General features: G+C 37.1%; 1 protein-coding gene across 2 annotated transcripts in view; it reads right to left on the bottom strand.

Annotated features, from left to right (window-relative positions):
* The window catches only part of GLRA3 (glycine receptor alpha 3), an 85,949-nt gene that overhangs the window by 37,222 nt on the left and 33,599 nt on the right, over positions 1-15,128 (bottom strand). For both annotated transcript variants that reach the window (XM_050337644.1, XM_050337643.1), the window contains exons 4-5: positions 2,844-3,067; positions 32-114 (exon numbers count right to left, since the gene is read on the bottom strand). In XM_050337644.1, coding sequence (XP_050193601.1) covers positions 32-114; positions 2,844-3,067 — 307 coding nt within the window. The remainder of the gene's footprint in view (positions 1-31; positions 115-2,843; positions 3,068-15,128) is intronic.

Here is a 15,128-nt window from a genome sequence, read left to right as displayed (position 1 = left end):
ACTAATTGGATAATACATTACACAAACTTACAGCTTTCCAGCTGCATTATACATGTTTGCACATCCATTGGAAAATTTTTGAGATCCATCGGACAGGACAGTATTAAAGTCAACCTGAAAGAACACAAAACGCTCATTAAAAATATACCACCAAAATGCCATAGAACTGTGCAGGAAGAATGCATGAATACATTAGAAGTAAATAGAAATAGAACACATTTTCATTAGAAAGCTCTCAAAAAGGATGCATATTAGCTGAACCCATTTAACTCACTTAGCCTAGTATGACAATACAGAAAAAAGTACTACAGACTTTCAGAGAAACAAAAATTTCAGTAGGGTTGCCTAACTTTATGAGAAGTCTAAAAGAATGCAGCAGCAGAGGCTTTTTTGTACTACAGCAGAATAAGAATTTCATAGCATATGTCAGCCGCAAATCATGGTGGCAAAGTAATTTATGTAATTTATGTTTTGTCCTAAAATAAGGTACTTAAAATATCAACACAAAGGTTTAAGATAGCACTTTATCATTTACATGGTAAACTGAAATATGCCTGTAATTTTGAACTGCAGCTGTGGTATATGTTAGTCCTGATACTTCCCATGAAACACTTTGCAACTTATGGTCAAAAGAGGTTGTTTTATGTTTTATATAAATACAATAATTTATCTTCAGAGTGATACATCTCAATGGAATGAGAAAGAAGAACATAAGAGATAAAGGCACATGCTTTCCCTCACTGGCCATTTTTAGGTATCCATTCATCATTCATGGACGTGACTGCACCTTCATTAATCAATTCAGTTGATAGAACGTCCTACGAAAACCTGAGGAACTTGGATTCAAGACTGTACATATAAGGCTTTTCTAGCATGGGAATCCTCTAATCCTCCTCTCTTAAACCCATTCGTTCCCCTGTTTTTGGCACTGGGGATATATATATATATATAGGTAACTTTTACCCATTCTTTTTTTTCCTGGCCAAACCTTCTTGATTCATTGTTGCTATAATTTCTGTTTAGCCTGCAAGTGACAGAGCTGCAGGGTAAGCAACTGAGGAGGGAAGTCAGACCCAGGCTCTATTCCCATGCTATTAAAAAAAGTTCCAATTGCAAAATCTGACTAGTAGGCTGGTAATAGAGCAAGTCATCTCAGAGAAGAAGCACCTGGACTTTGTTCTTCAGTAAATATTTTAGTATTTTATATTGAGTATTCATTGATTAGGAACTCTCCGCTTCCATTTCTTGTCTGAATTGTTCCAATGCAATCAGGGGAGGAGACATTAGGGAATGAAAGGAAAAAGCAAATTTAGAAAAATTTTTTTTCCTTTTAATATCAGCACATTAGCAATTAGCATGTCTCCTCTTATCAAAAACTTTACCTGACTGAAATGCACATAACAACTAAACTACATGCCAATGGTATGATTTTAAATTTGTTTCAGAAATTGTAATAGTCCTTAATTAAATCATGGCAACATAAACTTTCTGGCTTCATAAGAAACATAGGAACTATGTGGTATCTGCTTTCATCACATTCAGTGTTTTCTTTTGTAATTTAATATTATAATATTTCTCACATTTGATGTTTTTTTCCCCCATTTCATGTGGCCACAAAGTTGGTCTGAATTCTATTGAAGCTGCAATGCAAACTTGCCTCAGTTGAGTGGTGTGGTCTATACCCAGCTGCCAGTGACTCTTGGAGTGACTTAGACAATCTGGAGATAATTGACTTAGATCTACTTTCTACTTGAATCCAGAGAAGGAATCCTTTTAATTTTCTTTCTGTCTGTTTCTAGTGACTAGAATACAGGTTGTGACACTGAAGACTCACTGTGTTCCTAGAGTGGCAGACAAACCTCCTTTTGCATATGAAATGCTCATAAGAACTTTCAGCCAATCCTCTCTCCCTGTGTAAGCTTGAAAAGGTGCTGCCCACTTGTCTTGGAGGGAGGGAGGAAAGAGACTGTCTTACCACTAATACATCCATACAAATCACAAACATTTGCTTTTTCTCTGGTATATAAACTAGTCCTGATACCTCTTTGAAGAGTCTGATTACCCATTAATCTGGTGTCATAAAAGTATGCAAAGTAAACCACTACGAGGACAATAGTATATTTGTTTTGAAAAGTGTAACATTTCACACTGCTTCAATATCAAATCTATATCATGTCTAGTAGGGCATTAGCATACTTATATCCAAATGTGTTTCTCATTAGATTGGGTTTTTGAAGACAGTAGAATGCCTACTGATACCAGTTAAATAAAAGAACTGTGGTAAGAATAACAGAGAAAAGAACTATGATAACTAGATTTTGTCAATACTTATGATTGCTGCTTATAGCTTCTTAACCCTTTTCAAAAGTTTACTTTCCACTTTTCTCTCCAACTCCAGCAGAAAGTGACTAATCTTTAAATGCCATACTTCCTCAAACAGGTCATGTTTCCATGTTGAAGTGCAACTGCAATATCCAAAAAGGTGAGAGAAATAACATTTGATTGTCAGGACATTGGAGGCTACAACTGTGAAACTTATACATAGGCCAATGTAGATTATAATACTAGAGGATTGCTTGCTCTGTGCAGTGTCCTAGTTTCTCTAGGCTCAGTACTTGTACTTTAAAATGGAAAAGATACTTTTCTTATTACTTTTACTATGTGTATGCCTAATGAATGATCATTTTCAAATTTAGTATTAACAATGAACAGTTGACAAAGTTCTGTGTTCAAAACCCAACGGATGATACTTCTGCATGAATAGCAACTGAATATATCTTTTAGCAATTCTTAGGTATACTTTTGAGCTTCTATCTGAAAAAATAATTTGATTAGAGACTCACCTGATGGAATAAAGTACATTTCCATTTTTGAAAATCCGCAACAATTTATTATCTGTTGTAACTTCATGAAAGTTGGCACCTTTTTCATTAGCAAAGAACAAATCAGGTTTCCAAATTGAATCCAGCATGGATGGATCTAAATCTAAAGAGTCATCTGGATATTCACTGTATGCAAGGCGTGGATCATTCCAATTCTGACGGAGAAAGATGTTCACTCGGTAATCCTGAACGAAAGAGAAAACAAGCAAAGGTTTATCAAGCATAGGGATTTAGCTTTTATTTCATTTCTTAGCCATGTAATCCCCTGTCCATCTGTGGATGACAACAGAATTACTTAGCTGAGTGCCAGAATGATACCTATTTATATTAGTGGGGACACAATGGATAAGAATATAGATGCATTTCAGGACAATTGAAAAAAATCCCAAGATAAGGAAATCCAACCTCCATGTGCAGTTCATAAAATTCCATATAACTCTACCCCCACCACAACTTTGTCTTGAAAGCAAAATGAGAAGCATAAGAGTTTTATGGAGTTACTTTTTTCTGCCCAGCTCCTGGCAGGGGCATTCCCACTTCCCTCTCTTTGTCAGTGAGAATCTGTCCCAGTGTAAGGGAAGTTAAATTAATTTCATTTTTCTCTCTCTAATCCTTACATATTTTAGAAGCCACTAGGCTTTCTCTGCCTCAGTCTTCTATTGAAAATTGACTGCACAGTAAGTTGCAATACAGCAGTCTGAGGACTGTTCTTCCTCTGTTCAAATACGATGGAGATCGTATAAGTCCTTATGAAAAATTAGCTTAGTTACAAGTGAAAGCACAAGCAATTCTGTCTTAATCAAGGGTTCTTTTATAGAGAAGATGAGTAGAGTGCTTCAATCTAGTGGAATTAATTTTGGAACTGCATATACTTTCTGTCAGAGACGTGTTTATTGCTGCACACATTCTTAAAACTTTACCACTCTGAAAAATGAAAATATTTGTTTTTAAATAAAATTGAATATTAGAATATCATTATGTTGTATTAAGAACTAAGACTGAGCATAAGGACATCGGAACTATACTTTTATTGGTCATAATATGATTTTTCTCATTATTTGAACTGCATCAATGAAAAAAGATAAAAAAGAAACGAAGACGTTAGCTGCAGCAGGGAAAGGGGGACTGGTTGTCAGACCTTACATGACATTTCTGAATATAATAGAAGTAAAACCATCACTTGTTTATGGTTAAAAAGGGAAATGAAAATTAATTTTATTAAGAATACTTTCTGAGTCAGAATGGGAAATAAAGTATGCAGGGCTGAGCAATACAGTTGGGCCAATAACTAAGGGTACTAGTTATTATAGGTTAGAATAACTAGTTAAAACCTCACTGGTGTAGAAATCCAGTGTTGTATCAATATTGATCCTAGGAAATTTGGAACATGCAGCCATGCAGTTGTGAGAATCAAGCCAACAGACATAATAAAGGACAACAGGAACCTCAATATGTAACATTTAGTCATGAGAAACAGTTTCTCATATATGCAGCATCCTGCTATTTTTGTCAATTTAATTACTCATCTTGAATAAGGGTAGTTAAATATGCAAAAAAATGCTTACGAAGCATTTGTTGCTTATAATGAAGAAATACTGCACATTATATAGAGAAAGTCCCAGCAGAGAATTTTATATTCACATAAGCTTATAAATTTCCAAGACAAAGAAATTAAGTGGAAAAATACACCTGGAGAATGAAATTAATTCAAATTACTGTTTTCAGGAGTTAGGAAAAAGACTCTCTGGCCAAATGGAAGCATGCAACATGAAATGCCATGTGGAAGAAACATAGGATTTGTTAATCAACTGTTCTAAAAAAAAAAAATAGTTAACTAATTTGTTAAACACATGCACTCCACTCTCTTTCAGGAAAGAACTCAAAGACATTTCCTTTCTTTTTCATCAGGGGTAATGACAGCCTCAAGAGCCATACAAAGTTCTTATGAGAAGCTGTTAGTATTTTTCATAATTAGCACCATGGCATAATGAAAACAGGGCCAGGGATTTGTACTTTATAGATGTGGAAATACGCTTCTGTATTTTGTTTGTTTCTAAAATAGGCCAAAATGCTAAGACAAGCTTGTGCTTCAGTGGTCATAGAACTGAATATTTGGTCTCTTCTAAAGAGGGCGCAATAACTACTGAAATACTCTTATTTCTTTGCATGATATTCCAAATACCATGTAGTACCAGTTCCCTTTCCAGATTCATGTATAAAATCAAAAGGACAGAAAGAAGCAGAATTTGGGAGCAGTGATGGCTCTCCTGCCTTTCTCAGCATGGGAAATCCTTGCACTAAGGAAACACTTGCTCTAAGCCTGAGTACTGGGTAGGAGCACTGCAGCTCTTGGGACTTTATCTGCACTTCAGCCTAACTCAAACTTTACATGTAATTTATATAACCTAAAGTATTTATATATATATATAAATACACATATATATATATTTATTTTTATATATTTATTTTATTTTTCTCAGTAGAATATGAAGAGTTTATGAATGGAATTACTTGTAGAGTAATCACGTGTAAAACAAAACAGGTGATAAATGCATAACGGAAAGTTGAAATGAAAAAGGAAAATGGAGGAAGACAAATGATGGAATCTTTTCAAGGCTATTCTATATATCAGTTTGAGTAAAGTTTATTGGTTTAAATTGTTTCCAGCTCTTAAAATCAAAAAAATCCTGGTTAAATTTGTCACTGAAGCAATTGAAGCTATTTTTCATTGTTCATTGAAAAGTCTGACTTAAATTGGCTCTCATTATTCATTAAAAAAATTCTAATCTATCAAAAGGAAAGAGATATATTTGACTGCTATCTTATAAAGGACAAGTATTCATCATCTCAGTTTATAATTACACATTATGAATACAAGGCTTAATTGTTTTAAACAAGTAGGGTTGTTTGATGCAAACACAGACACCAGAACCAAACTGCCTGAATTGACTTTTTTTCCTACAGAAGGTTCACTATTCTCATGTGCTAGTTGCCTGAAAGGGTGACTCGTAATTCAAATAACTGTGATGGGGATGTTCCCTGAAGGGAGAGAGAAATCATTTAAGTTGTAGTGACTTCCAAAGCCTTGTCTCTAACCTTAAGGCTGCCATTGTCTGAACAGCTGCTGTACTCTCATTCTACAGAACGAGACTGCTTATGGGTCTGCACTTGCTTCACCATACCTCAACACCCTTTAGTCACAGGGTGAACTTTCTTAGAGGCTTAGGATACTGTTCATCTGCTTCATAAGGCTCAATAAAATAAAATTTGGAGATCAGGTAATTAATCTTTGCTGCCAGTGCTGAGGCTGAGGCCATTATGGACTCCAGCACTAACATTTTGATTAGCAATTTGCAGCACATGGTGAAATCTGACAGAGAGTATATTTTGATTTCTACTTCATGATACTTGTACATATATAACTATACTACCTGATGCCTTAGAATTTTAGGATTTTTAGCTTTTAGTAGACTTTAATATAGCTAGAGTTTTCCTTCACTTTAGACTGTTACTTTCTCATAGTTTGTGTGCCACATTCCCAAAGCTTCGGTTTAACCATTTTTTAACTGTCTTTTCAAGGCAACAGATTTTAGTAAGAACATTCTGTTGGCGTATGCACCTCAACTGGAATAGCAAGACATACAGTACAGAAAACTAGATAGAAGGCTGAAGGCCCTTGGAGGTGCTTCAGTGGGGCAGTTCTGAGGGTAGTACCCAGGCAAAGGGGTCTTAGGATTGGATGTCCCCATTAGATATGAAAATTAGTAAAAGATATAAAAGTGTAAGAATTCTGTATGTGGTCATGCACCTTTGTACTTGATGGCCAGAACGCCTTCATGAAAAGAGCTGCTCTCTATCATATCTAATATTACCTGGAGAGTCCTTTTCTCCTAATTTTTTTAGGTAACATACAGAATATAGCTTTATGGAAACATTTGCACAAATCCTAAAGATATTAATTACCTAACTCTGTTTCTTCAACACATTTCAATATGCACTGTATCCTTATAGATCTGAGACAGAGATTCCAAAATATGCCTCTCATTTGAACATTGAATATCACCTGCTCTCGTAATTTTTGTATGCTGTTATTTGAATTGTCATCAAAATTTCATGCATAAATTAGAGAACTCTATCTGTTGCCATTCCTAATACTATTTTGACTAATTTTGACTAATATACCCTTCTAAGTGAAATCTACACTTGTCTTTTGCAGAATGTAGCCAAATGATTCTTCCTTCATTTATTATAGCTCGCTGTAAAATTTTAACAAGGAAATCTTACAGACTTCTGAAAAACACTGTTAAGAGTAAATGTAAGTCACTGTAAGCAATATTGTTCTTGTGGAGAACTCTTTTTTTAAAATCTATTGACTATGGCTCTTTCTTGTAATGAAAGGGTGTTCTCATTGTTGTACAAGGAAAGCTACTAAGTTATGGAACACATTAACGGTTTTAATTTTTACCAGTGAGATTTTCTAAAGTTACTGTCTCAATCTCTGACATGTTTTTATTGCTGTCTTGATCAGTATAATCAGACAGGATGCCCTGTGGCACAGTAGTACTTTGTGGTATTAACATCTTTCCATTTTAAATTTATTCACCAGTTTTAAGCACTATGGCTATGCTTTAGGAAACTAATTCTTTTGGGTAAATTGATGCAGTTTCTTAGTTTTCCTTTACATAGATGAAAATTTCAGACTGAATCAAAAGCTATTCAGGTAATTATTTCAATATGCCTTTGATGAAAGGTCTCTAGTATAGAAACTCAAATATTTAAATTTAAGTAAGCCACTCAAATTGACAAATCATTTTCCATGCAGGTTGCCAATGCCATTGCAAAATCAAAGCAGGAAAATCTTAAAATTCATGCTGACATTTGAAAGATACAACTACAGTTCATGTAATCTGAAGGATTCACTTGTATTTCCTCATGCTTAATACTTGGAATTCAATTGTTACTGATATTATTTATGGTGAGGACTCATCTCTAGTCATGCCTATTCCAAACAATATGCAGAAGAAGCTGCAGAAAAGGATAATACAGGAGTGGACAGGTTAGCCAGTTCTGTGGGAGTAGACAGGAAAAGTTGAATTTCCTTAAACTGATAATGCAAAGGACTCGTATTATGACTTAACTGATTACCTGATATCCACTTGTAAATATATTAAAAGGTAAATACTAGATGGAGAAAACATTTTAAATCTAAAGACAAGAATATCATTGCTTAACTAGTAATTAATTTAGGCTGATCTGAGATGGTTCCTCTCTTCGGTTATCATGCTGATAAACACTGGTGATATTTTCGTTGTTATGATTTATTATAGAAAATAAGGGGGCTCTTTATTTTTTATTACATTTCGCACTATTACTGGATTACTGTGTACAGTTCTGGTGTTTCCAGTATAAGAAGGACATGGGATTCTTGGAGCAAGTCCAGAAGAGGGTCATGAAGTTGGTAAGAAACCTGGAGCACCTCTGCTATGAAGACAGGTTGAGAAAGTTGGGGCTGTTCCGCCTGGAGAAGGGAAGGTTGTGAGGAGACCTCACAGCAACCTTCCAGTGTCTGAGGGTGACCTACAGGGAAGCCAGAGAGGGACTCTTTGACATGAACTGTAGTGGTAGGGAAAGGAGTAATGGGTACAAATTGAGAGAGGGAAAGTTTAGGTTAGATACCAGGAAGAAATTTTTTACTGTAAGGTTAGTGAGACACTGGAACAGGCTGCCCAGAGAGGTTGTGGATGCCCCAAACCCTTGCAGTGTTCAAAGCCAGGTTGGATAAGGCCTTGAACAACCTTGTCCAGCAGAAGGAGTTCTTGCACATGGCATGGGGGTTGGGATCCTCAAGGTCCATTCTGACCCCTTAACACTCTATGATTCTATGATTACAGACATGAACTGCATCTAGAATAGTGCATACGTCTGTGCCGTATGGCAGTTCAATTAATGAGTGAAAACCAATTACAACAAGCTCCATGCTCCATCATTAACTCATTAATCTGTCAAAGATTTACCATAGTAGCTAAAGAGAAATTAACTGTGATTTAAATCAATTGCTGAGTACTTAACTTTAATTGGCACGTCAAATCTATGTCAGAGTACTAAGGTTTGAGTAATGACAAACATGCCTGAGAACATGCTTTTCTGTATGAAGAGCTGCAGGGCATTCACTGCAAGAAACAATGTAGATAGACTGTTGATTGTGATAGAGAGCTTGTCTGACACAGAGAATCCTTCCTGCTGATCTGTTGTTGGATATTTCCACAGGTAGAATCTCTCTTTCCAGAGCTGATACTAAGGATGACTTTATTGCTCTGACTCTGTAATTAGGAACCCATAGAGAGGCTGAGAGCAACTTCAGTACCCTCGGTAAGAGCAACTTTCTGAATTTTCCAGAACCACGAGTCCACCCTCAGAAAGCAATGTCTTCATCTATGGGCCTTAGGAGAAAGCCTTCCTCTTGCAATTTTTGTTTCTAATCCTGTGACCTCTGCAATTTTGCTGTATAAGGGAAGTATTAAGTTCCATACATGAAGACATGGAAAACTTTCCTGTCTAGTCCTGCCTCAAATTAGTTGGCTAAGCACTTTGTTGGTGATTAGGATCTCTAGATTTCATGCCTTGAAGGCTGAGGATGAGCAGTAAGGCCTGTTCAGTTCCTGGATAAAAGCTCTAATCCTAGACTACTTTGAAAATTATAGGTGCTCCTACTCCCTCTGTTAAGTAGGACAGGCCAGATGGTTTGGGGATTTGGGTGAGGGCTAACTTGCCTCTGATCTCAGGAGGACTTAGGAAATTATTGGAGCTATTCAGAAAAGACTGTTGATGGATTTGGATTTATAGCTCCTGTGAGGAGCAGATTTTAAGGTGTGCATTAATATTTTTAATATTTCTTGCTTTTTTTCCCCATTTTTTTTTGAGTTTTAGTTTGGTTTGGTTTGGTTTTTCATATAATTATGAACTACCAGATATCCTGGTAAAACAAAACTAGCTCAAGTCCAGAAATAAGTCCTGCTTACTCTCTCTGTTTAAACTGCCAAAATGAGCTATGAGAAGGAATGTATCTGTACTTTAAACAAACTTGATCAGACATGAGTTGACTTTAAATTTATTGATATGCGTGAAATGCACCAAGAGGTCTATCAGGAAAATAATGTTGTTTTAGAGGTTTCACAATGATGCCATGGCAACACATAAAATTTAATGTGTATTTAAACTGTACCAGTACTGAGGAGAAAGGGAACAATTTGTTTTTCTAGACAAAGACATCATCTCGAGGGACTTGAAAAGCCCTGAGATATTTTGCCTTTTGGCTGCTGGTTCAAAAAGATGCATGTCTCCTGCAATTCTGTGATATGTCTACCATCCCAGATAACCCAGGGACTCTGACGGATTATTAAGGCCACACTAAATGCACTTGGACAACTAAATAAAACTTTAACAAACTCCATTCAGTATCCATTTGTTAACCTGTTCCTTTCATAAGGAAAACAACCTTGTGAACCAGTGCACATGGGTCCAGATGAGTAACAAGGGAGAAAGAAGAAATGTCAGGCTCATGGGCTTCCACTAGGTCCATGATGAAGAGGTTACTCATTGAAAAGCAAATTTAATCTTATTTTGATAGATCTTGAGTCCTGTGGTTCATAATACTACAGTAATACCAGAACAGTCGTCACAGAAACAAATCTGTAATATTTTCTCTACATTTTTCTAAGCTAGGAAACAGTCTTGTTACCCTGTAAAGTCTAGTATAAATATTTTAAAACTATCCAAAATTAATGAGATAATTAATCAAAGTACAAATATATAATTTGAAAACTTGTTACACATGTATGTAGTATATATTATATAATTTTATCAAGACATGCAAATCATCTATTTTATATATTCAGTTTTATGAAACTGTAGAGTAACCAGTTTCATAATATTCACAAAAATAAGGAAAAATCTGTCTGACTAGAAACATCAATTTTTCAGTATTCTATCTCTTCAATCCTACCAGGAGTCAAGTAGCTAAACCCTTATTCAATTTAAATCTTCTAAAAGAAGATTGTGAGAGATCCTGCATATTGTAGCTCACAATGTTTGTAGATGGAAAGCAGACTAGAAATCTTCTTTAACTAATCCTGTTATACCAATAAATTAGCTTTCATATGTTTCTATACATTTACATTCTGGAAATCCATTAGCTGAAAAAGAAATCTAGTGACTGAAAGATCAGGCAATATAAAGATTTTTATAAATACTTTTTATTTTTTAAAGCAAGGGAATAAATTCAGATTTTCCAGAAGTGCTTTTGAAGATTATTGTTTTATCATTAAAAACAGGTAAAGAAGAAATAGTGAACACCCTTTTTTCAGTTCTGTGTGTTCAATATATTTGTTTTTAATTTACCAGCAGAATTTGCATGATTGTGATAAAGTATCTGTTCACACTGCTTTGGTTTCTGACAAGAAATGCCTTGAAGAGGCAGCTGCCTCTTTTGTTTATTTTTTTCTTTTCTTTTTTTTTTTTTTTGGCAGGGGGGTGTGTGGCTGTTTGGTTGGTTGGTTGGTTTGGTTTTGGTTGGTTTCTTGTTTGTTTTGTTTGGGTTTTTTGTTTGGTTTTTTTCTGGGAAGGAAACAAATGGGATTAAATTTTTTCCTAGGCAGAATTAAATGTTAAGCCTTGATGCTTGCAAGCTGGGATTGATAATATAGGGGTTGATAATAACAGGGTTGATAATATAGAGGTTTTTCGTTATTTCTGAGCAAGCAGTGCTTCCATAGAGCCAAGGACTTTTCTGATTTCCGTACTGCCACACTGGCAAAGGGACTGGGGGTGCATAGGAGGTTGGGAAGAGACAGAGCAAGGACAGCTGACACCCACTGACCAAAGGGATATTCCATACCATATGGTGTCATGCTCAGTATTTTGGGGAAGAGAGGGGAAGGAGTAAGGGAGACATTTGCAGTGATGATGTCTCCCCTGGTAACCGTTATACATGATGGACCTGGCTTTCCTGATGATGGCCGAACAACTCCCTGCCCAGGGGAAGTAGTGAATTAATTCCTTGTTTTGATTACCTTGCATGTGCGGGTTTTGCTTTCCCTATTAAACTGTCTTTATCTCAACTCACAGGTTTTCTAGCTTTAACCCTTCCAATTCTTTCCCTGATTCCACTGATGGAGGAGTGAGGGCTTGGCTGTGTGGTACTTGTTTGCTGACTGGGGTTAAATCATGGCAAGAGGGATTTTTGTTGTTTTTGCAGTGCCAAAAGCACTTGGATGAAGTTGTTGAGAAATTCGAAGCCTCTTTAAGCTGGAACACTAGACACAGGGGAGCAGATAAGCTGTGAGCTGGGATTACCTGAAATTTGGAGAGTGGGAAGAAGGTGACTATCTGTATATCCCTGTTTAGAGACACCTGTCTAGTGAATCTAAATGGCAGGATTGCACTTCCTGGGTAAGGTGGATAACTAGCTGAAGGGATAAAGGGAGGTACTTGAGAATGAAAGAAGACACAATTTCTCTACTGTAGGAGATGGTTGCTGCTGTGATCCATGTAATAAGTGAGATTCTGAAGTCATATGAATTATTTTGTGCAGTTGCAGAAACGAAACTGTCTGAGAGATGCTGAGTTTTATTATTGTGTAAACTGGTATTAGAATCTAGAAGGATTTAGGAAAGAAAAAAGAAAGAAATCTGGCACCACTGTTATGTTGGCAGCAACGATATAGGGCGGGGCATTGAAAATGAGTACCAGACCACACTTTCTGTGATCATATTACCTTTTATAGAAAATTAAAGCCTGATTCATAGTCTCATATTACTTCTTTTTCTATCAGCTGTTGATGACCATAATTGATAGCATGTTGTGTATTCACTATGGAAAAGGAAAAAGACCATGTGAAAAACAGATCCTTACAAGCTCCTTTGATAAATTATATAATTTTACTGTTTAATTTTAAAGTATTATAAAACATTTTCAACTTTTTTTTATATATGATTTAGGATATATCTTTGTACTACGGGTATGTGTATTGGGTTTGTGTGGCAGGTTTACGTAGTGGGAGGGGGATACAGGGTGGCTACTCTGAGAAGCTGCTAGAAGCTTCCCCCGTGTCCTACAGATCCAGTGCCAGCTGCCTCCAAGACAGACTGTCCACTGGCCAAGGCTGAGCTGATCAGAACTGGGAGTAACACCTCTGTGATAACATATTTAAGCAGGAAAAGAAAACCAACAACTTAGGGGTCAGATGAAATTGCAGCCAGAGAAGAGGGGAGTGAGAGCATGTGAACAACTTTGCAGACACCAAGGTCACCGCAGAAGGAGGGGGAGTAGGTGTTCCAGGTGCCAGAGCTGAGATTCCCCTGCAGCCCGTGGTGGAGACCATGGTGAGGGCAGCGGTGCCCCTGCAGCCCATGGAGGTCCATGCAGGAGCAGAGATCCACCTGCAGGCCATGGAGGAGACTCATGCAGGAGCAGGTGGATGCCAAAAAGAGGCTGTTACCCCGTGGAAGGCCCTTTTTGGAGCAGTGTCCTGGCAGGGATGTGCTGACCCGTGGAGAGAGGAGCCCACACTGGAGTAGATTTTCCTGGTAGGACTTGTGGCCCTTTGGGGGACCCACACTGGAGTAACCTGTGCCTGAAGTACTGCCTCTCTCGGAAAAATGACCCATGTTCAGTAATTTGTGAAGAACTGTCTCCCACGGGAGCAAGTGAAGGACTTCTCTCTCTGAGCAGCGGTAGAAACAATCTGTGGTGAACTGACCATAGTCCCTATTTCCCGTCTCCTGGTGCTGCTGAGGGGAAGGAGGTAGAACTTGGGAAGGAGGGAGGGGTGGGGGGAAGGTGTTTTTAAGATTTAGTTTACTTCTTATTATCCTGTTCTGATTCTGTTAATTAATCTAATTAATATCCCCACTTCAAGTCTGTTTTGCCCATGATGGTGATTAGTGAGTGATCTCTCCCTGTTCTTATCTCAACTCATGAGCTCTTCATTTTATTTTCTCTCCTCTGTCCAGTTGCAGAGGGGAGTGATACAGCAGCTTTGGTGAGTCCCTGGCATCCAGCCAGGGTCAACCCAGTAGTCTTTTGAGATAAGGCAGTTTACTAAAGCAAAATCAGAAGTTTGGACATGGACAAGCAAAGAGGAAAATAACTAGGTGCATTCTCTTCTTCCCGTTAGAAAGTGGTGTTTGGCTGTTTCCTGGGAAGCAGGGCTTCAGCACGTGTAGGGGCTGCTCCAGAAGGCAAACATTGTATTTAACACATGCTCTCCATTTCCTCCTCCTTACCTTAGCTTCTATATGATCTTTTTTTATAAACTGATGTCATATGGTGTGGAATATCCCTTTGGTTAGTATGGGTCAGCTGGCCTATTTGTGTTCCTTCCCAGGATCTTGCCTGCCTGTGTCCTGCCCCTGAAGGGGAAGGGAGAGAGGCAGGGAGGACTGCTGAGAGACAGACCTGATGCTGTGCCAGCACTACTCAGCAGTAACCTAAACACTGGTGTGTTATCAACACTTTCATAGCTACCAGTCCAAAGCACACACTGTGAAGGCTGCTATGGGAAAATAAACTCCATCTCAGTCAGGCCCAATGAAAAGTATGAAAATTCTGAGTGTACAGCCCTTTCATGCTGAGTAATTGCTTTGGCTATTGTAATTAAAAATGTACACCCGGAGTATGCACACCCAGAGTGCATGAAGTACCATGTATTCAGATTAAAATGAAGACATGAGAGCAGAACTGAATTTTTAATAATGCTAAAATAACTCAAACTTATTCAAGGAAAGAATTTCAAAGTTAATGCTTCATGTAAAATGTTTTTCCTGGGAACTTTTCCAGTGCATATTTACTAGACTCAAGAATAGAAATTAGGAACAAAGGTGACAATCTGAAAATCCTTAATTTTCTTAATTCAAGTTCCTTCAACACTTATTCTAAAGTCGACTGCAGCTTCTGTTTCTGTAAACAAAGTGTTAGTAAATTGTAGCTTCATGCAAAACTGAGGGAGAGAGGCGCTAGTCTTATAGATGGGGATTTATGGACTTAACTCCTATTAGCATTATTGGGAGTTAAGGACAAAATCCACCTATATCATGATGCGATTAATTTCTATTGCTTAAATACCCATCATGAGGCAGCTACACTAAAGATATTTTTAAAAGTATTACTTTTGGCCTGATCCTTTTATTTTATTTTATTTTATTTTTTTTAATGATGTCTTTACACATGTATCTGTGTTCTCATAATTTT

Source organism: Myiozetetes cayanensis, unplaced genomic scaffold (assembly GCF_022539395.1).
Source record: "Myiozetetes cayanensis isolate MyiCay16 unplaced genomic scaffold, myiCay2020 scf7, whole genome shotgun sequence".
Classification (NCBI taxonomy): Eukaryota; Metazoa; Chordata; class Aves; order Passeriformes; family Tyrannidae; genus Myiozetetes; species Myiozetetes cayanensis.
Note: the sequence above shows the minus strand (reverse complement) of the source record. Positions and strands in the feature narration are given on the sequence as shown.